Source organism: Enhydra lutris, unplaced genomic scaffold (assembly GCF_002288905.1).
Source record: "Enhydra lutris kenyoni isolate GAN:26980312 unplaced genomic scaffold, ASM228890v2 scaffoldscaffold22, whole genome shotgun sequence".
NCBI lineage: Eukaryota > Metazoa > Chordata > Mammalia > Carnivora > Mustelidae > Enhydra > Enhydra lutris.
The window spans coordinates 19,922,151-19,944,027 of NW_019154106.1; the positions used below are offsets into that span (position 1 = coordinate 19,922,151).

The following is a 21,877-nucleotide window of genomic DNA, read 5'->3' on the forward strand; positions in this document are numbered from 1 at the left end:
AGTACATGTTGGCTATTATAAAAAATTTCCTTACAAGATGTGACCCAGTATTCTTACCTCTTCTGTTTTTAAGGCTTCGCCTGTTTTTCCCTGCAGAGCCAAGCGAAGTTGTCGGATATAAACCTGCAGTCCCCGTGCAAAGTATTGCAGCCTAAATAAAGAAGTATTAGTTGGTTAGCAAATCACCACTTCAATTTTGTTTTTAAATTCAGAGAATCTTCTACTATAGCTAAAAGTTCTTAACTAATAAAGGTCATTTTTTTTGAGGAACTTTTTTTATTATCAATATATGATCCCAAGAGATACATAAATAAGCAAAATAAAAAGTTTTCCTTTACCAAAAACGGGAATAAGTCCATACTAAATCTGGCAAGGGAAAGATCTGTAACACTGTGCTTGATATGTTAACCCGTAAGGCACAGTCAGAGTGAACCATTCAGGAACCACAGATCAGAATCGATGGCCTGAGTTCTTCTCTTTCAATGACCAACTGAAGGTCAAGTGACCTTACACAAATCACGTAACCTCTACATATTTATCTGCTGACAATGGACAGTGTTTGATTGTCAAGGTCTAGTTAAAAATAAAACTGCTGATCTGAGAATTTATTATAAATGCATATAAATCTCTAAGGGTTCAAAGAAATACCCCTTTCAAGTTTGTTCCCAGATAATATATGAAAGAAAGGCAGTATATAGCCCCATCCTGCTGACTTCTAGAACTCTGCTTAATAACCTGGCATCATTTTTTAATTTTTGCAGGAATTTCTTAACTTGTTGCTTTTTTTTTTTTTAAGATTTTATTTATTAATTTGACAGAGAGAGAGATCACAAGCAGGCAGAGCGTCAGGCAGAGAGAGAGGGAGAAACAGGCTCCCCGCCGGGCAGAGAGCCCGATGCGGGGCTTGATCCCAGGACTCTGAGATCACAACCGGAGCCGAAAGCAGAGGCTCAATCCAGTGAGCCACCCAGGTGCCCTTAACGTGTTGCTTCCGATCAAATGTTTCACCAAGTATTAAGCCTTACCAAACAATAGAGGACAGTAACAGATGATACAGTGGCTAAGCATTTCAAATTTTAAGGTGTGAAGTTGTTAATAAAATGATTCCATACAAGTGTGTTCGTGAAAACAACTTATGATTTCTCCAGTGCTGCTCCCCTAGAATACTCTAAGACCTTAATAACAGCAACTCCAATTTACAGAGTACCCATTATGTGCCAGGCACAGTGCTCAAAGCTTTCTATTCACTGTCTGATTCTCACAACTCTACGAGGCAGCTGCTGTTCTCATTTAAAGTAACTGCTGAGGAAAATCAGGGGGTTAGTAGAGAGGTTGGGAAGCTCAAGATCATAAAACAAGTGGGAAGAGTGAGTTTGTTTTTGAAAAAGTTCTCTCCCCCACATGGGTTTTTATGCCACACTTTTATATACATTCCTGTTTTGTGGATCTTCCATTTTAACCCACCAGGTAAGGCAGGGTGGGGACACAGCTCTTATAAAAGGAGAAGAAAATCAAGGGCGTATCAAGATAGCCATCATCTTTGTCAAGGATTGGACCTTCAATCATACATCACCTAATTTTAAAATCTTTCAGTTTTTCGGCATTCAGTTTGGCCGTTAAGAAATCTGGAAGTTTTCGGCCCAACTGGTGAAAGCTGTACAACAAACACTCCACGTAGCTGAACTGCAACTTGGGTTCTTCATTACCGGCATTCTCCCCATTTTCTGCTTCTTCTGGAGGAAGAGGCATATATTCCTAAGAGATGAAAATATAGAGATATTTGCAATCTGCCATAAATGCTCTAATTATAAACAAACAGTGAAGTGACTACAGAGCAGGCTTTTAGGGCATGAAGCATTAAAAACTACCAAAATCAGAAATTTAGGTAAGATATCCCTTTTACCCATCAGATCAATGACCCAGCCTGTCAACCCCTCTATATTAACCTCTGTTGTAGCTGCTGCTACCTCCACCACTGCTACTACTACTCCTGACAGTGAAGAAGCTAGTAACATTTATTTTTTATTTTTTTTAAAGATTTTACTTATTTATTTGACAGACAGAGATTAAAAGGGAAGGGAAGCAAGCTCCCTGCTGAGCAGAGAGCCCGATGCGGGGCTCGATCCCAGGACCCTGGGATCATGACCTGAGCCGAAGGCAGAGGCTTTAACCCACTGAGCCACCTAAGCGCCCCACTAGTAACATTTATTAGGTACACTTATACAAATGAAGGAATGAAATTCTGAGGTAATTTTTCTATGGTGAAAAAGTCCGTGATGAAGAATCAGGATTCAATCTTGGTTTGCCATCAAAAGCTGATGCTTTTAATCACTTTATTATGCTAAACCAAAAATCTTTTCTGAACATTTTCCCACACTGTTTGACTCTCCTTACAGTCCAAGTACTTCCAAAGGCATTCAGTATGAGTGCTATCACACCCCGGGGAAGGTGTACAGGTCTGGATGAGCTCCAGATGTTACATGACTCAATTCATACTACAGGTCTAGTGCTTATCACGCACTGTGTCAGTTACACAAGTGTTTACATCCAACAAGAAAAGCACTTGGTGATGCTGATAATGATTTTATCAGATGGCCTACTTTCTCCCAATTATGACTTAAATGATTTTATTTGCTGGCTGCTCTAGCTACTACTTGGCCTTAGGCAGCAACCTGGAAGGTGACCTGGAGCAAATGTGAAAAGTATTTTGATAAAGAAATAGCAGAAAAACTTACTATAAAAATCCTGTACTATCTTCTATGCAAACCATCAAAAACAGAAGAAATGCCAAAGATTTTCTTTTAAAAGTAGACAACATGTGGCCTGAACAACTAAAAATACTTGCTAGAATTATTCTATCTAATTTGGATTTCTAAAGTTGGTTCTCTACAAATTACACCACACTATTAGACTCTGGGATTACATACTGACTATGCCATTAAGAAAAGAAAAAAGTTCTTACCAGTAACTTGTCAAATAGTTTCCTTAAATTTGTTTCTAGCTTTTCCATGTCACCACAAAATGAACTCATCTCTGCCAATAGTTTCAATACCTAAAACAAATAATTCATTATTAGGTTTTTTTTTTTTTTTTGAATAGGTGAGGGCTGTAAAATAAGAATGATTCTAGGTAACTTTTAAGGTTGCTTTCTGCAACAGCTTAATACTGTACTACGAAGAGATACTTAGGAAGAATTCTTAACAGCAAAGAATTATTTATTAACATTTAGATGGGCTTCATTTGGTATTAAATTTAGTCTCTGGACACTAACTCAAAGTATTTGTAGTTGCTACTATTCTCGAGGTTCAACTCTCCTTTACTCAGTCCAGTCTAATAAGTCAAACCCAGGACATCTGAAGCAAATGACAGCATCAGTACACAGTAGGACTCTTCTCTATCACAAAAAAACCTATGAGGGAAATGGCACACACATGTCCACATTTCAGCCCAATTCAACAATCATTATTAAGTGCCTTTCAGAATCAGGCTTGGCACTAGATTCTGAGAATCTAGAGAGGAATCAATTAAATGTGGAGCGATATTACAAGTGCTGTGAAAAAAATGTGTGTGTACATTACAGCTGAGATACAGAGGAGAGTGGAAAACTGGAAAAAGGATAAAGGATATTTTGTATTAACCCAGTTTAAATCTGGTTCTTATCAATTACGGATAGAGAAAGGAACAGTCATGAATTAAACACCTTGAAGTATTAAGGCTACAAAGAGAGAGAGTATCATGAACACTTTATGCAGTGCTTTCCCACTGCAGCAAACTTTCATTAAATTCATAAAGCATTCCTATGTGGTTAATTCTGGGACAGATTACTAGCTAGCCATCATACCTTTACTCTCTTAGAAATCAGAACTCTATGTTATTTATGTTAAAATATGGGAATGTCTTTTTAGTGCTAAAAAGCAGATGTTTTTGTCTTACCTCCAACTGTATATCAAGACCCTCCACTGGGGTAGTCAAGGAACTGAGGTTAGGGAGAACCTGCTCACAGAAGTAAGTCACAAACCTTGTGGAATGCACATTTTTCTGTAAAAGTCCAAAGAACAGTGAGTTGTCAAAAAAAGGGAGGGGGAATATTCTTTCAAATATAACAATGCCATCTGATAAATGCTGAGCATGACATCAAGTACTGTGGCTATAAATACAACACAGTGCGTACCCCAGGGCACCCCAGAAATAACCTTGGTAGACAATATACACTTTGTTGCAAAGTAATCTGGAGCATCTGGACCTCTATAAATTTTCAAACTCTTCCTCAAATCTCATGTCAAACTTTTAGGGATATTTTAGTGTTGAATTCTGTACATTTTTCAAAAGGGAGGAGTCCTTTACACAGTGTTTTTCAAACTATTTTATGCACATCCAAGAAGACTCATGGCCAGAGGAATCACAAAGCCAGAGGAAAAGAGTATATTTACCTAAAACAACGATCTCCTAGAAAATTTACAGAAAAAAGCTAAATTACTGAACCAAATGGTTTAAAAACTCAGCCAAAACCACAAAATGTTGATGCAAAATTTTCTAGACTTTAAAAAAAATCTCTAAGCAAGACTTTAAAAAGAAATTTCTTGCTGCTTTGGGCTCTCATCAACCCCACCAAGGGTTCCATAAAGTAATATTCACTCCACTGTGTTACTATTTCATGCAAAAGCTTGAGGAGAATGTTCAAGTGAGTATCTACAGAAATGTAAGCTTCAGCAGAGTAATCAAAATAGCAACTAGATAAAACAAAGAGCTCACAGAGAAGAGGGGTACCGCCTGCCGAGTGCATTGTAAGAGCCTGTCCACACAGTCGGGATCCGAGGGATTGAAGGTTTGTTCCAGGTCGGCCTGTTCAGCCACCAGTTCTACGAGTTGCTGCCTTCCACTCACTGTCTGCAAGCTTTTTAACCCAGAGAGTATCTTCATGAACAGGACAAATTCTTCACCAGTCACATCTTCCAGGACCTAGAAAAGACAATTCAGAATTATAGTACTGTTATCACTTGAGTGAAAAAGAGCAATACTAAAACGGTGTTAACCAAGTTATTTCCCTTATTAAAGTCAGGTTGTTGTTCGTATTTCTGAAACACTGTTGAGAGGACATGGCTTCAGTCAGTTTAGCTTTACAGTACACCATGCATTCTCAGTGGGGCGAAATATGGTCTCCAAAGATGCAAAACCTGGTTCTTATGAAATGTACTTCTTTTATGTATAAAGTACAGATACACAAAGAGTGCATAAACAGATACAGTGTATCTGTGGCATTAAAATTTCACAGGAGAATAGCTAAGAAAAAACAGACTAAGAAGGCTCTTTGGAGGGGTGGTGAGAGCAAAAAAAAGTAGAATTCTATAGTCGACTGTCAAATCAGATTAAGTTTCCTATATGTAAAAGCAGCTTGGGCCGCCTGCCTGGCTCAGTCAGTAGAGTATGTGACCCTTGATCTTGGGGTTGTAAATTCAAGGCCCGCATTAGGTATAGAGATTACTTAAAAAAAATAAAACTTAAAAATAAAAGCAACAATAAATTATTTAGTTTATTAATTCAAATTAATTAGGCAATTGTATACAAAATAGGAGACCATACAAGTCCACATGAGTAGGCCTAAGCCTTTCTATTCACTGATCGAAGAAACAAGCAATTATGACATACTCCGCCAGGTTATTAGCTGGGGCATAAGTAAAATATGTTGATATTCCCAGCTGGAGAGCTGCTCCTTTTGCTCTCACTGAAGAAATCTCCTCAGTAAGCAAGTCAGTGGTGTTAGTACAATTCTGATTTTTCCTGAACATATATATCAAAGCAATGATCTTCCAACTTTGGCACTTTATGAGTGAAAAGTTAGCTGTGACAAACGTTGCAAATATTAGCATGCCTAGCTATGCTAGATGCTGGGAGCACAGATAAGCTTGGTCTCCTGAGCTTAGAATGATATTGGGTAAGATGGGGGGGAAAAAAAAAAAGAAGAGGCATTTCAATTTGTTTCCTTGTCATTTTGAATTGATCCAGAATACTATAAGGAGAATATCCTAAAACTGGGGAAAGGAGTGGAAATTAGGTAAAATCTCCCTGAAGGAAATGATTTGCATAGAGTACTGAAGAATACATAAATTTTGAGGATAACACCACAAAGATTTAAATGTGATCACATCCCTTTAAATTAACAGGCTGATTCATCATTACTGATAACCAAAATGCAAAATACCATGTAAGAAAAGCATGACTTCTATGGCGGTTTTAATGGAATATATCATTTTATACACAGCTAATTTCATCTTTTTTTTTTTTTTAAGATTTTATTTATTTGGGAGAGAGAGAGCAAGCGAGAGAGAGCACAAGGCATGGGGAGAGGTAGAGGGAGAAGCAGACTCCGTGCTGAGTGGATAGCCTGATGCAGGGTTCAATCCCATGACCCTGGGATCATGACCTGAGCCAAAGGCAGAAGCTTAACTGAGCCACGCAGGCACCACATACATACTGCTAATTTCAGATATGTTCTTCTACTTTAGGGAAATCCTGTTAAATGATCTAAAGCTTACCTTTTTGGATTCAGTTAGTATAAGTTCCTCTACTTCCTTTGTTAATACTTCATCTGGTAAAGTCTTAAGTTTTGTAGAAAGGAATTTGATTGCTCGTTCTCTAACAATGTCCTCTCCTTGAAGTATTTGGCTAAACAAGCCACCCAAAGTCCCTGCAAAACAAAACAGTAGCAAGTCAATTATATATCTTCATCAAGTTTTTCCATTTAACTCATTTAACAATATTTCTTTTCCAGTGAGTTAATAAACATCCTGAATATCATTGATTCTGGCTAAATTAGTCTGAAATTTCTATAGCCCCAACCATAACAGTAATCACATGCTTTGTTCATGGATTCAGAATCAGAATCAGAATCAGATTCAGAATCAATGTGAGCATGACTTTCCCCCTTTAATCATTATTAATAATAAATAAACCCAGGTATTTTGGAGAATTTCTTTTATGTGGCAAGGAGAGTCTTTCAACAGATTACTAATGGAAAAGTTTGATTTGTTTTTGCCATTACTTCTGCTGTTTTTTTTGCATCACTAAGATGTTGTGCCTTTTTTTTTTTTTTTTTTAATTTTCTTTATTTATTTGACAGAGAGAGAGAAGGGGGTGGGGTCAAGTAGGCAGAGCAGCAGGGAGAGGGAGAAGCAGGCTTCTCACTGAGCGGGGAGCCTGATACAGGGCTTAATCCCATGACCCTGGGATCATGCCCAGAGACAAAGGCAGATACTTAACCAACTGAGCCACCCGGGAGGCCCTGCTAAGCAGCTTTTTTAAAGAACACTTAGAACTTTTATGAAATAGATTTCTGGGTGAATCTGACTTTATCCTTAACGAATAACGCCAAGCTGCCCAATTTTTGTTTAACACATCAAGCACAATTCAGAACAAGAAGCAGGCCTTACCTTTTGCATCCATCTTAAATATACTTAATAGGGCATTGTTCACTAAGTTAAACTCTGCAGAGTCATCTGGATAGAGAAAAAGTAGTACAATGTATAAAATGAATGAAAATATTTGCTTCATTTTCAAACCTAAAATTCAGCATAATTTCTCAGAGACTACATTGAAAGCAGACATAACTAAGCATTCTTCTCAAGTACCAAGAAAATACACCTTCCCTATAAAGGTAAAGAACCTGATCTAGCATAGCAGGAAAGCTTCTGCATTAAGATGTACAATTAAAAAAAACTACAGCAAATTGGGGGGAAATCATGATACATCAAAATTCCCAAAAGAATCAGTATGTCTTTATAAACAATTAAAAACAAAGCAAAACATGAGGAATTAGATAATCACAATCCAGTAAGCTTCAAACTACTGAATGAAAAAAAGGAATTTTAATTTTGATTGGAAGTAGTACCTTCAGCCATAAAGAAAAAAAAAAAAAGCTGAAAACAGAGTTACTTTTTCAAAGAGAAGTTATATTTAGATAAAAGGGTAATAATAAAATTCCTTACCAGTCTGCAGAAGTTGGGTTAGTATATCTGCCACTCGGGGAAGATTTTCTCCAGCAGCAAACTGAGGCAGCTCTTTAATTGCCTGCCGTCGAATCTGAATACGAATTTAAACAAAAAATTAACCAAAGTTAAGGAAAACTAAAACCTCAGAGAAACCATAATTAGGGGCATATGAGTCACCAAACTATAAAACATGAGACTTCTAGCTGTTTTAGAAATAATTTGTTCCAATATTAAAGTCAAGCTTAACAGAATAATTAAATATGTGGTAGAAAGGGATGTTAAATACGATTATCGACTGGAGTAGACAGATTTGAGATCAATAACAACAATTTATACACTGATTACATGTAACTGTTGGGTCTTTACTACCTTTGGGCACATACTGCAGTAGCCCTTAAGAATAGCTAGAATGGCAATGACCTATCTAATAACTATATTTACTTTAGAATTTCCAGTATTAACTATTCAATATAACATCTGTGAATATATTCTGTGTACTTAATTCCAAATTTGTGGGCCTGGCTTATTTAGTTTAAAATAAAAATGGATAGGACTTATATCTAGCAAATTGTGCATGAAATGTTGGCGATTCACTAATTTCATTTGAAAAGCCAGGAGGTGATAATTTAAAGTTCTTAGGAACCTGAATCAGAAGCCAGAATGCTGACAGTTAATTCTGTTCCAAGCAAAAACGATTTCTTCTTTTTCTAGAGTCACATGTAATAATTACAGAGATAAATTATTTTTTTGCTACACACAATATTTTGGGGTGTTGAAACTATAAGATGTAACAATATTTTAAATATCTAAGCAAGTACAAACTGACTGAAAACATTAGTCTAATTTCATGTGCACAATGTATAACAATCTATGAAAAAATGTGAGCCACAACCCATTTTTACCATTGAATAACAGATAAGCAAAACAAAGTATTTTGTAATTCTGTGCATTTTTCACAGCTGAAAGGTGGTGAAAGAGAGAATACATTTTCTCAAACACACATTTAAGCCTCAGTATGGCATCGCGCCAAATGACATTGCAGTATTTCACTGCGCGTGGATACAACTGGTGTTTCAATGACATTAGCTGCACACTGGAAGTATGGCAAGTGAGACATCTGCAAGCTTGTTGAAAGCATCAATCATAAACTTACTGATACATCTTCATCCTCACAAAGGTCTAACTGTGCATTGATAGCAGAATCAGCCAATTCTGGAAAATGTTTAAAGAATTTCGGAATAAACTGGGCTGCTAATCTTTTTTCTTTTGTACCACCTTTCACACCATCTAGTATCACTTGATAGGCATCTTTATGCTGAAAGAAAGAATAAAGCAGAAAAGAAGAATTTTAAGGATGGGAAGCTAAACAAACTCGAGTCTGCTTTAAATTAAAAAAGTTTTATGTAGGCTAAAAAGGAGGGCTTATGTTTGGAGTTTTACTGTTCAAATCGGACACCTATATTCCTACCATCTTCTCCCTTGCACGCCCCATGCCCCTGCATTATCTGTCAGTTGGGGAAGAGAGAAGGATGACTTGAATTTTAAATGCAGAAAGCCAATGGTTTGTTGACACATCAAAGCTTCCTTGTACTGTTGATTACTGACCCTGACCTTGAATACTTTCTAGATAGTCAACTTTTGGATTAAGATAGATTCTAATGTCACATATTTAAGTTTTTATTAGAATACATTCAAAACTCACTTGTTTCCTTTTACTTATTTTTGAGAGACAGATAGACAGCACACAAGGTGGGGGGGTGGGGAGGGAGAGGAGGAAACAGAGGGAAAGAGGGAGTCTCCAGCAGACTCCATGCTCAGTACGGAGCCCAACACAGGGCTTGACCTCATGACCCTGAGATCAGGACCTGAGCTGAAATCAAGAGGTGGACGCTTAACTGACTGAGCCACCTATCAGCCCCTCATTTGTTTCCTTAAAAACAAAAAACAAAAAATAAAAAAACTTTCAGAAGTGATCTCCCTCAGATACTCATAATGTGAAGGGTGAACAAGACCCCAATCCCACTTACACCCTTGCCTCCAAACCAGTCCTTTTCTTAAACGACAAGGATCAAGCTAGCAACCAGGAATGATAAATCCTCAGACTGTAGATACACGTTCTGTTTGGACATATGGATAAAATTTCTAATTACTGAAAACATTAAACATTATAATAATGATACCAAATGTGCACACAACATAGTGTTTACTCTGTTCAAGGCAATGCTCTGCTTTAGATATGTGCTTTGGATACTTCGATGCCACCAAAAGGAAAATAACCCACAAAAATCCAGTGGATTATAGAATTGCCCAAACTTTAGTTTCATAATAACTCTTTCCATGGACAATACTATGTTAAGTGGAAAAAATAAAGCAAAATACGAAGTTATTTAGGTACAGTAGGATCTTAATGAAGGATTTTAATATCAGAAATAAAGTGTTCCAGTATCAAAAGGGCTAGTCACAATTAAATCTTTTTAAGGTACAGATTTTAATAAATTCTGCAAAATACTAGACTGAAAATTCAAATACTCCCAACCTACCTAAAAAAAACATAAATTCTAAAAGTTAGTTCGAAAAAACCTAAAATTCCACCAACTGATTGACAACTCCTCTTAATATCTGAAACATAACACCAACTCCTAAATAAGAAAAATGTCTCTGAATTAGGTTAGCTTCTTCATGCAGTGCAGACACAAAATCAATCTTCAGGAGTTACTACTTCGAAAGTATATTACACACTGGGTGCCTGGGTGGCTCCGTGGGTTAAGCCTCTGCCTTCAGCTCAGGTCATGATCTCAGGATCCGCAAAGGGCTCTCTGCTTGGCGGGGAGCCTGCTTCTCCCTTTCTCTCTCTGACTACTTGTGATCTCTCTCTCTGTCAAATAAAAATCTTAAAAAAAAAAAAAAAGTTTCCCAAAAAAACCCCCAAAAGCATATCACATACTTTTTAATGCAAAGGTCTGAAAAACTATGGCTAACTTCTCTACCACTGTACATTCCTGTGTTTTGCCTCATGTCTTCCAGACAGGCTTCATAAAAACCAAAGTTTTAAACAGTTCTGACACCCTTACTTTTTGCAGGGTATCAAATCCAACTTCCTTCAAATCAAACTAAGCTTTACTTATAAAGTCTTTTGAAGAAATTCCTTACAGTGCCTAAAACTAAATGAAGAATCCCTACCTCAAACAATTCATTGTCAAGAAAAAAAAAAAATTTGAATTAAAAAACAAAAAAACAAAACAAAAAACAAATCTGAATAGAATAAAAAGGAATCATTAGCGACATTTATTGAAAGCCTACCAGGACTGAGTAATGCCTTATGTACATGCCTCACAGTAATCCTGTGAGTTAGGTGTTACTACTATCCCTATCTTTTATTTTATTATTTAAAAAAATATTTTATTTTTTAATTTGAGAGAGACAGAGAGTGACAGAAATAGGCACAAATGGGGTGAGGGGCCGAGGGAGAAGCAGACTCCCCGCTGAGCAGGGGGCCCATCCAGGGCTGGATCCCAGGACTCCGGGATCATGATCTAAGCGGAAGCAGACACTTAACCAACTGAGCCACCCAGGCACCCCATCCCTATTTTTCAGATGAGAAAACCAAGACTCAGAAAGTGAAATAATTTGTCCAGAGCTACACAGCTAGACAAATAGCAGACCTGAACACATTTTTTTTTTTTTTTTTTTTAAGATTTTGACAGAGATCACAAGTAGGCAGAGAGACAGGCAGAGAGGAGGAAGCAGGCTCCCCGCTGAGCTGAGAGCCTGATGCCAGGCTCGATCCCAGGACTCTGGGATCATGACCTGAGCCAAAAGCAGAGGCTTTAACCCACTGAGCCACCCAGGCACCCCATGAACACAGTTCTGACAGGCTCTAAAGTCAAGACCTGTGCCTAATACCAAGCCTCTTTAAGTTCTGAGATCTTTCTTAACAAAGGAAGAGAGAAAGCAAGCTTGCCAGATCTAGGACTGTCAAAGGGAAAATGTGAGTCCTAAATATAGGCTCTACACAGGCATGTACACTGAGATATAGCATCCCAAACACAGCAATTCCTTTGAAAAGTTAAGCACTTTAACATATTCAAACTAGAAATCAAAGCATCAATTTTATCAAATAATTTCTATAAACATTACTAACAGACTTCACACTGATTACCCTTTATATAATGCAAAATAAAATGCTCTTCTTTGCCAGTTCTTTTTCTTCTAACTGTAGCATAGGGACAAGACTTTTTACAGAATCTCTCTAAAACAGTTATTACTTCTGGTTTTCCAAGCAGGAAACAAAATATAAGTGATATTTTCAATGATCACAGTGATTTAGTGGCAGGTAGACTGTAACCATTATAAAGTATTCCAAATACTACACGGCACTGCTTTTTTCCTCTTCCAACACAACAGTATATTTCAGATAGATAAATAGATTTGTGATCCTAACAAGAAGTTTTAATTGTAAATATTTTAATGCATTTCTGAAACTATGTATTTGTGTATGCTTTTAATGGCTAATTAAAAAAGCAAAGTCTGAAGAAACCACTAAAATATTTTCAAGTAAAAAGTCAAGCTACAATAAAATCCACATTCAGCACATTTCTTCTACAATAAGAAATTTGTGAGAGTGATTGTCAAAACACAACCAATATATTTAAGTGATCAGTGACATGCCAGGTAAAGCCATGTTTGAGATCAGGATGCAGCTTCTAGGAAATAAACAATTTTTAAATTTTATTTATTTATTAAGATTTATTAATTGTAGAGAGAGAAAGCAGCAGCGGGAAGGGCAGAGAGCGGGAGAAAGGCTCTCAAGCAGACTGCCTGAGCACGGAGTCCTACACAGGGCTCAATCTCATGACTCCGAGATCACAACGAGAGCCAAAACCAAGAGTTAGCCCCTTAACTGCACCACCCAAGCGCCCCTAAACATTTATTTTAGAGAAGAAATGATATAGTTCCAACAAACATATTTCTCAAGTATGACATAAAAACAAAATGGATAGGCTAAGCTATATTACTACTTTCCTCTTCACTCAATAATCTAGTTTATAGGAAATACTGAATTAACACTTTATTAAGGAAGTATAGTGACAGACTGGAGGGTCTTGAGGCATTAAATAATGCTTTATTTAGAATTTATTACTCCAGGTTTGCTTATTAGAAAACACACTCGTGGTTTAAATATATGATGTGAGAGTATAAAGTTCTTATCTTCATTCATATATATATATATATATATACATGTACACACAGTAATTACATGGATATATCATTATATAACATATTAATTGTATAACCTTATTATTAATATAATTATACCTGCTCTTTGAATGTATTTCTTCAACTGTAAAGAAAAAATGTCTACTGAAGGGCAAGGCACAGTGCAAGGAGAGAAACAAAAGAGTCTTAACCTCAAGACTTTATAATTTGGTAAGGGAATAAGAGAAGTCCTCACATGAAATAAAATATAAATGTTGAATACTATAAATGAATACGCAGTGTCAAGGAGGTTCATCAAGAGAAAGATCTGGTCTGAGGTTTTTTTTTTAAAAGATTTTATTTATTTATTTGATAGAGATCACAAGCAGGGGGAGGAGCAGAGGCAGAGGGAGACGCAGGCTCCGCACTGAGCAGGGAGCAGATGCAGGACTCAATCCTATGACCCTGGGATCATGACCTGAGCCGAAGGTAGATGCTGAACTGACTGAGCCACCCAGGTGCTCATGATCTGAGGATCTTCTGAGGAATAATTCTGAGGAAAATTAGCCGAAAACCCCAGGGAACTTGTGTTTTTCCTAATATATTCAGAGAGCATTACTCTGAAAGAAGTACTGACAGTAGTGAAGAGGGCGTTCCCCTCAACAGCAGCAGCATGAACAACTGTGGTACTCTGATCTTTGACAAAAGATAAAAATAAAAATAAATGTTAGAAGGAAGTTCTAGACTAAAAACTCAAATATGGTCTCAGAAATGTCCAGAAAGGTACCTGCCAGGAAACTAAACCCTTGAATGTAAACCTTGTAAGTTAACTGACAATCAGGCTTTGCTACATGAAGAATGTAAACACTTTCTCTCCTTAAAAAAAAAATTGTCAGTGCTGGGCACCTGGGTGGTTCAGTGGGTTGAGCCTCTGCCATCACCTCAGGTCAGCTCAGGTCATGATCCCAAGGTCCTGGGATCGAGGCCCGCTTTGGGCTCTCTGCTCAGCAGGGAGCCTGCTTCCCTCTCTCTCTGCCTGCCTCTCTGCCTACTTGTGATCTCTGTCAAATAAGTAAATAAAAAATTTTTAAAAATCATCAGTGGTGTTCCTTCCAGTAAGTTGGCTCCTGCTTTTAGTTAAAATTCATATGTAGTATCTTGAAACCTACTATCTTTTTTGGTAAGCAGTTTCAGGACCTTTTTCTAAAAGGGGAAAAGTTATTACACAATAGAGCAGAATGAGTAGCCATTGTGGATTCGTCCTGCTTCAGACCTCCCAGAATTCACTGAGCCTGAGACAATCACTGCACTTCATTATGCACAGGTCTTTTTGCATCAGAGAGCTGCCTGCCAGCTGTCATTAGAGTGTCATGAAGGTATCGATCTCACATCATGTCAAGAAATTGTGCTAAAATTTTAGCAACTGACACAGTGTGTGGCACATGGTAGGCAATCAAAAAATGTACTGAATAACCCTTACTGAAGCCTGAATGAAAAAGCTCCTCTTCTGTTTTCACAAACTTCTGTCTCCTAAGAGCTCTTTCGAAATTAAAAGCAGATTTTTTGCCTTGACAAAGACATTTTTGACCTCTTGAGGGAGAACTCTCAACCTTACCTGGTACTTAAGATTAAAGATGACATTAAAAGGAAAATGTGAGCAATTCTTAATTCTTCACAACATATATGTAAATTCTAGTCTGGATTCTATTTGCCCTAACAGACTCTAAGCAGGTGGCTGTCAACCTTTTTGGTATCCATTAAAGAATGAGGGTGGGGGTATGGGACATGACTAGGTACACAGTTTCTAAGTTTCCCTAAAAAATTTCTGATCTACCTCTTTGGGAGGGCACCATCTACAAACTGAGGATCACTCTCCTGGTTTCTACCCCATCTCCTCTGCTGATCTGCAACAAAGTCAATTTTAGGTAGAACAATCTGCTACAATATTCCTCAAATCTGTCACAATGAATAAGAATATCTTCACTTCTGGGTCACCTGGGTGGCTCAATGGGTCAAGCCTCTGCTTTCGGCTCAGGTCATGATCTCAGGGTCCTGGGATGGAGCCCCGCATCGGGCTCTCTGCTCAGCAGGGATCCTGCTTCCCCCTCTTCTCTGCCTGCCTCTCTGCCTACTTGTGATCTCTTTCAAATAAATAAATAAAATCTTAAAAAAAAAAAAGGGTATCTTTACTTCTAAATCTTTCTAGGAACAGTAACAAAATCAAAATATGACCGATCACAGTTTTTCCAAGAATCTACCTGAATTACACAGCCCCAGAAAAAGGGGCTGAGGGGGACAGTGCCACACAGCCTTGCTAATGTTAGTAGCAAACTACAGGATCTTCTACTTCCTACTCCATGCAAGAGACAAGCAGAAGAATCACACAAAGTTCTAAGCACTGAAACGATATGGCATAGAATTTCTAACAACAATGATCAAGATTACCTGGGAGAGCCTGGTTCTTCTCCCACGGAAACATATACACACACATCCCAACTCCTTAAGCCCAATATACTTCAGTTCAATGTACTCCAGGGCTTGAAAACTCACAAAGAAGCCGGTATGGCAACTCAACACTGCTGAAACTGTGTGTCTTGGGGCAAACACTGCGGAGAGCTCTTGCCAGACAACTCTATTTAAAGCTGCACTCTCCCCCTCCCCCCTGCCACTGCACGGTCCCGTTATATTTTCTCCACAACGCTTTCCAAGGCGGGTACCCAGCTTTCTTACTTCTCGCTAGTTTCCCTCACGAAAGATACATTCGGGGAGAGCACGGGTAACTTTCTATCCTGTACTTTCAGGGCCCGGCACAGCGCCCGTTGTGTGTAGTAGGCGTCCCAAACCGTACTGAATAAATGAAATCGTAGGCCCTCCTTAAAATCTGGGAAAAGGGCCCCTCTTCTGTTTTTCACAAACTTTTGCGAGCTAAACACTCTTCCTAAATTAATAGATTTTTCGCCTCGACAAAGACATTTTTAACCTCTTGAAAACTCTGTTTCATCTTCCGATGGGCTGAGGTCCATCGGAAAGGAGAAAGACTTAAGAACCATCTGCAGGGCAAGACTCGGGATGAGAATTAACGGGGGGGCGGGGGGAGAGGCAGACGAGGCTGAGTTAGAAAACCCCACGGTGAGAAAAGGGAGGCGGAGGAGCCTGGGACCGGGACCCGCGCTCTCCCTGGTGAAGCCAGAGTCTACACTCCGAGAGGAGCCCACCCCGACGAAACAGCCGGGGACGCTGGGAGCCCGCTGGAGGACGAAGCAGCAGCCCCCGCCCGGCCCGGGGAGCGCTTTCGAGAGGCCGCGGAGCGCCGGGCCCTGCAGGCCGCTCGGGGACTTACCTGGCCCACTTGCTCCGTAGCATCGGCTAAGATGCCATAGTTGCGATAAAGCTCCTCCACGGTCGGCATGGTGAGCGACAAGCCCAGGGCCCGCTCCTGCTGTCGTCTTCGTCGCCGGCGCCACCGCCGCCTCTAAAGTTCTCCAAGCCCGCGATCCGCACTATTACGCCTCCAGCTGCCGCCAGTGCCGCCGCCAGTCACCGCGCTCCGAGCGGCTCCGCCCCCAACGTTTACGTAAAGACGTGCGCGTTGGGAGCGGCCTTCATTGACAGCCCATGCACCCCCCCCCTGGGGTTCTAGCGCCCTCTAACGCTTGGCTGTGCAAAAAGCTACAAAGATTTAATTTGATTAAATTCTCTCAGGCTCCTTTGAAGGATTGTGTCTGGGAAGGAGCTCTCGGTGGGGGTGGAGGAAACTGCCAAGATGACTGCGTTTCTGCTCTTCAAAGATCTCCCATTGGGACGCCTGGGGGGCTCAGTCGTTAAGCGTCCGCCTTCGGCTCAGGTCCATCCCAGGAGTCGTGGAATCGAGCCCCACGCCTTGGGCTCTCTCTGCTCTGCAGAAAGCCAGCTTCTCCCATCTCCCACTCCCCCTACTTGTGTTCCTTCTCTCGCTGTCTCTCGCTGTCAAATAAGTAAAATCTTAAAAACAACAACAACAAACAACAAACAACAACAAGAAAAAAAACCCCTCCCATTGTCTAGAAAAGTGATCTTAACCGGAGATAAACAGAATGAGGGGTGGAAGAGTTTCAGGGTTGAAACGTTAAGCTATTGTAGATGATAAATTTCAAAGTCAGATCAGTTTATGCCGAATATGTACAGGCAATAGTCACAAAACAGTTCCCTGGCTCTTGTACTCCTTGGTCAGATTAAGAATATTAAAAAGGATTAGGGAGCAGAAGGAAAGGAATTGGTGAGGTTTTGTTTTGTTTCTGAGAGAAATGTGCTTAGAGATGTGAGTAGCATAGGGCAGTCATCATCTCCTGCCCTCAAGCTTCGGTCCATTCTGCAGAGTCCAAAATATGGTGCCTATTGGGAGACTACAAAAGACTGGTGTCTAATGAATGCTGAAGAAGTTTGAGTTTCCTGGGGCAGGAGAGCAGAGGTGGCCCTGTTGGGACCTACCTGCATTCCCAGATTTCGCTGGAGCAAAGGTGTTGGAGTGATTTCCTTGTGCCAGAGGTGGACCATGCAACAGAGAGAAAGATGATAGATCCATTCAGAGTCTTACTCCAGGGATTTTCTGCCTGAGAGAGAGAAAGCCCCATGACAAGAGTCAATGGCAGCAGGAACTACGTGATCATTGAGAACAGCAAACTGGAATCTCAGGGCGTCCCACAGTGTGACTCACGTGAAAGACTTGGTCTCTACCAGACCAGACAATGTCTGGAGGACTGCACAGTTCAAGAACCTTCTTATGTACTAATTTCTTCCCTCTTCTTGCTCCCCTTATGCCTGGGAGGGCTCAGAAACTGCCTTCCAAATTTAGTCAGGGATGAGAAGCAGAAGGGCAAGGTGGGAAGGAGGCCCCAGCTGGAGCAGAGGCGATCTAATTGCAAATCAAATTTGCAATTTGGGTTCACGTGTTGGAATGGACATTTCAATTTCTGAACTGAACTGAGGATTGTCTTTTAACTAAAAGTGAGCAGAAAAGTCGTGGATCTGCCAGAATTTCTGCCTAGAGCCAGAATAAGATTACTCCATCTGAATAAATTTTAAAGAGATCATGGAAGACAATAATAAAAATGTATCTTGATGACGTCCCCCAAGTTAGGTATTCAATGTAGTGTCAGGTGTGTGTGTGTAAACGTAGAGAAAGGGATCAGGGGCAGGAAGTGAGTCTGTGTGTGTTCATGTTTTAATTCATTACGACAGGAGTATGCTAATATATACATCCTATGTGTTTGTATGTCTCCATATAATTTACATATCAAAAATTTTAAACAGAAATTTTAAAAGGAAAAAGATTCAATCGTGTTCCTCGGTTGTAAAATGTAAGTTAATCAGACAAGCTCCTTCCACCCTAATCTTATCTAATGTTCCAGGGAGTTTAACTCAGCACCATGTCCTTCACTTCCTGGTGCCATCTATTAATTAGTAAGCCATCGTCATCAGGCCTGTGAACTCTTCTTGTTTCCTTATTCTTCTGCGACTCTCACTCTTGGAGAATGCTTTAAATCATTTTCTATTTCTCTCTATTTCCAGCTAGTCACCTAAGCTAAGGCCTAGGACTGGCCCTGATGATGGTAATGTTGATGGTAATGCTGGCAGTGGTGGTAGTAACTGAAGTCATTCTAATACTAACCAACATAGACTGAGCAATGATGATGTTCTAAGCTCTTACATGAACTGATTCACAAAAGCTCTATGAGCTAGGAAATACTATCCCCTCCATTTATAAACAGGCAAACTGAAACACTGAGATATGAACTAAGTTGCCCAATGTCCCTTAGCTGGTAAATGGCTCAGTTGGGCTTTGAGTCTTGGCAGGTGAATTCCAAAGCCCATGCTCTTTACTATGAAAGGATATTGTCTCTCACCCCCGAACCAGGACCCTTCCATCCCACTACAGTCAGTCAATCACAAGTCTCGACTCTACACCTGAAATTGATTGCATGTTTATCTCTTTCTCACCTTTCTTTCTGCCCCAGTTCAGGCGCCCTGCCTCACGTTTGAGTGATGGTCACAGCTTCTTGAAAGGTGTCCTTGTGTCCAGACTCAGTTGACTCTACTTACTGAGTATCTTTTCCTCTTTTAAGAATTTTATTTATTTATTAGAGGGAGAGAGAGAGAGCACGAGTGCACAGTCAGGGGAAGGACAGAAAGGTAGACTACCTGCTGAGCAGGGAGGCTGACATGGGACTCAGTCTCAGGACTTTGGGCTCATGACCTGAGCCAAAGGCACACACTTAACTGACTGAGCCACCTGGGTGCCCTGGAGATTTTCCCTTTAATTTAATAAGGTAATATAAGAATAGGGTACTGTCATAATACATTCAAATACTACAAAAATATTTCACATAAAATCCAAAAGTTCTTGCTCATATCTCTCTTCCCCAGAGATGACTATGGCGACCAGGATGGTTTATATTCTTATAGATCTTTATATACAATATATCATTTTAAATAAATATATGTAAATAGTGGCATATCACATGTTTTGTTCTTTGCCTTGTTTTGATTACTCAGCATATGTTTTGTAGATCTTTCCATGACAGTGGTATGTAGCACTGATGGACCATAGTTTATCTATTTCTTTTGGGGCATGTAGGTTGTTTCCCATTTTTCATTATTACAAACTGATAAAGGGATGATTTTTATTTCTTTCTTTGTGCTTTTCTATCTTGTCCAGCTTTTCCAAAAGAGGTTTTGTAGCTTTTTTTAAAAAAGATTTTATTTACTTATTTATTTGACAGAGAGAGAGAAAGAGAGAGATCACAAGTAGGCAGAGAGGCAGAGAGAGAGAGAGAGAGAGAGCAGAAAGCAGGTTCCTTGCTGAGCAGAGAGTCCAATGCGGGACTCAATCCCAGTCCCCTGGGATCATGACCTGAGCCGAAGGCAGAGGCTTTAACCCACTGAGCCACCCAGGTGCCCCAGGTTTTGTAGTTTTATATATTTTTACATATATTCTCTCTTTTTGCCATTGGCTCTATGAATGGGTTCAGAGGTCATTTTGTAGAATTCCCTCTCTTCTTACAAAGGCAAAATTAAGTCCCAGCAAAGAGAATGGAATTGGCTCAGCTGAGGTCATATATCTGCTTTGGTCCAGTCCGTTAAGACCAAGAATGCGACATCATACAAAGGAAACACAACTTCCAGGGGCCCATGTTACAATGGGGGAGGTTGGGCCAGAGAAGGGAGAGATGAGAAGGGTGTTGATCTCCTTTTGGGAGAGTTGCTAGTGCATCCTCTACCAATGAGAATGCTTCAAGGCCGTTTGGATTCCATTCTACCAAATTGCCTGGTTGAGTAGAGGTTGTGGGGTTTTTTTTTTTTTTTTTTTTTTTGCCTTGTTTTGTTTTTTTGTTTTTTGGCTTACCGTTCCACAAGTATTTTTTGAACACTTCCGATGAGCTAGGTACTGTTTTAGGAGGCAACCAGGCTAAGCAGGCATGAAGCTTACATTCTGGTAGAAGGAAAGAAACCAAATACAATGTATTTGGCTTACAACAAAGCAATAACATCAATATCCAGTACGAACAGCCAAGCGAAAGTTCTCATAGGCTGACGCTATGGTATGTGACTGATGACCCCGTCTGAAATGAGCTTCGCAGGGATGCGAAGAGCTCCGGACAGCTGTCAGATTTACCACTTACCCCAGAAATTTGTGGTGAACGTCTCTTTCCTTTTATTGTTCCTCTACAACACTCAGTTCTTTCGAGCCTGGTTTGCAGTTGTTTGTATGCACCATCACGAGCTAATAAAATCTGGAACTATTTATTATTGGGCAATAAACATTCAATACATGAAGGAACGAGCTAAGGAATAAACAAATGAATTCAAACTTTCCTGACCAGTTTATTACAGTACGGCACGTGCTCCTATAGATTTCTTGGCAGTAGGAATTTTTTACTCTGCTTTTATGTTTATGATTTTCTTTTATTTTTAGGCAAACCCTTCGCTCTGTCTCCTTACCTCCCCTTCCCTCACCTACCTACCAATCAGTGCCATTTACCCTAACAAATTGTGACATTTCCACTGCTGTGACTACCTTTGAATCTACTTATTTTGTAATTTTGAGATTGGGTTTAATTCTCTACTAAATGTATGTTGAAAGGCTTAAAGGACCGCCCCCCTCCCCTGCCATTACTTTATGTGCCTCGTACTTTCTGAGAGCCTACATTCTGAGAGCTTTTATTTTAATCCAATTTCTGTCTTCCAAGGAGGTCTTTTTAATTCTAGCAGAAGAAAAGATCATGGTTCCCTGGAAATATCAGAGAAAGATTAAGGTCTAGCTGGGTCTTCATTGAACTAATGATGATAACAATAGAAAATATCCATTGAACGTTTACTGTTGCTTACTAGCACGTGAGCTACAGCAATAACTAACTCGACCTTACAAAGGGCCCACAACCTGCTAGGCTTCATCCTAAATGCTGTGCGTGCTTTCACTTACAATGACCTTGTGTAAGGCAGCTTCCAGCATATGCTCACTTAAGCGACGGAGCTATCGGATGCCTGGGTGGCTCGGTCGGTGAAGCATCCACCTTCAGCTCAGACCATGATTCCAGAGTCCTGGGATTGAGCCCCGTGTTGGGCTCCCTGATCAGGGGGAAGTCTGCTTTTCTCTCTCTCTCTCTCAAATAAAGAAATAAAATCTTAAAAAAAAAAAAAAGAGAGAGAGAGAGATGAAG

At 39.7% G+C, this 21,877-nt stretch overlaps 1 protein-coding gene across 4 annotated transcripts in view; it reads right to left on the bottom strand.

Annotated features, from left to right (window-relative positions):
- The window catches only part of LOC111149740 (apoptosis inhibitor 5), a 28,289-nt gene extending 11,549 nt beyond the window's left edge, over positions 1-16,740 (bottom strand). For 2 of the 4 annotated variants that reach the window (XM_022506983.1, XM_022506984.1), the window contains exons 1-10: positions 16,522-16,740; positions 9,139-9,300; positions 7,983-8,076; positions 7,428-7,493; positions 6,534-6,685; positions 4,753-4,959; positions 3,934-4,038; positions 2,963-3,052; positions 1,574-1,755; positions 58-151 (exon numbers count right to left, since the gene is read on the bottom strand). In XM_022506983.1, coding sequence (XP_022362691.1) covers positions 58-151; positions 1,574-1,755; positions 2,963-3,052; positions 3,934-4,038; positions 4,753-4,959; positions 6,534-6,685; positions 7,428-7,493; positions 7,983-8,076; positions 9,139-9,300; positions 16,522-16,590 — 1,221 coding nt within the window. In that variant the 5' untranslated portion in view covers positions 16,591-16,740. The remainder of the gene's footprint in view (positions 1-57; positions 152-1,573; positions 1,756-2,962; positions 3,053-3,933; positions 4,039-4,752; positions 4,960-6,533; positions 6,686-7,427; positions 7,494-7,982; positions 8,077-9,138; positions 9,301-16,521) is intronic. The other 2 variants (XM_022506985.1, XM_022506986.1) reach the window with 2 other exon arrangements.
- Positions 16,741-21,877: the final 5,137 nt, after the last annotated feature.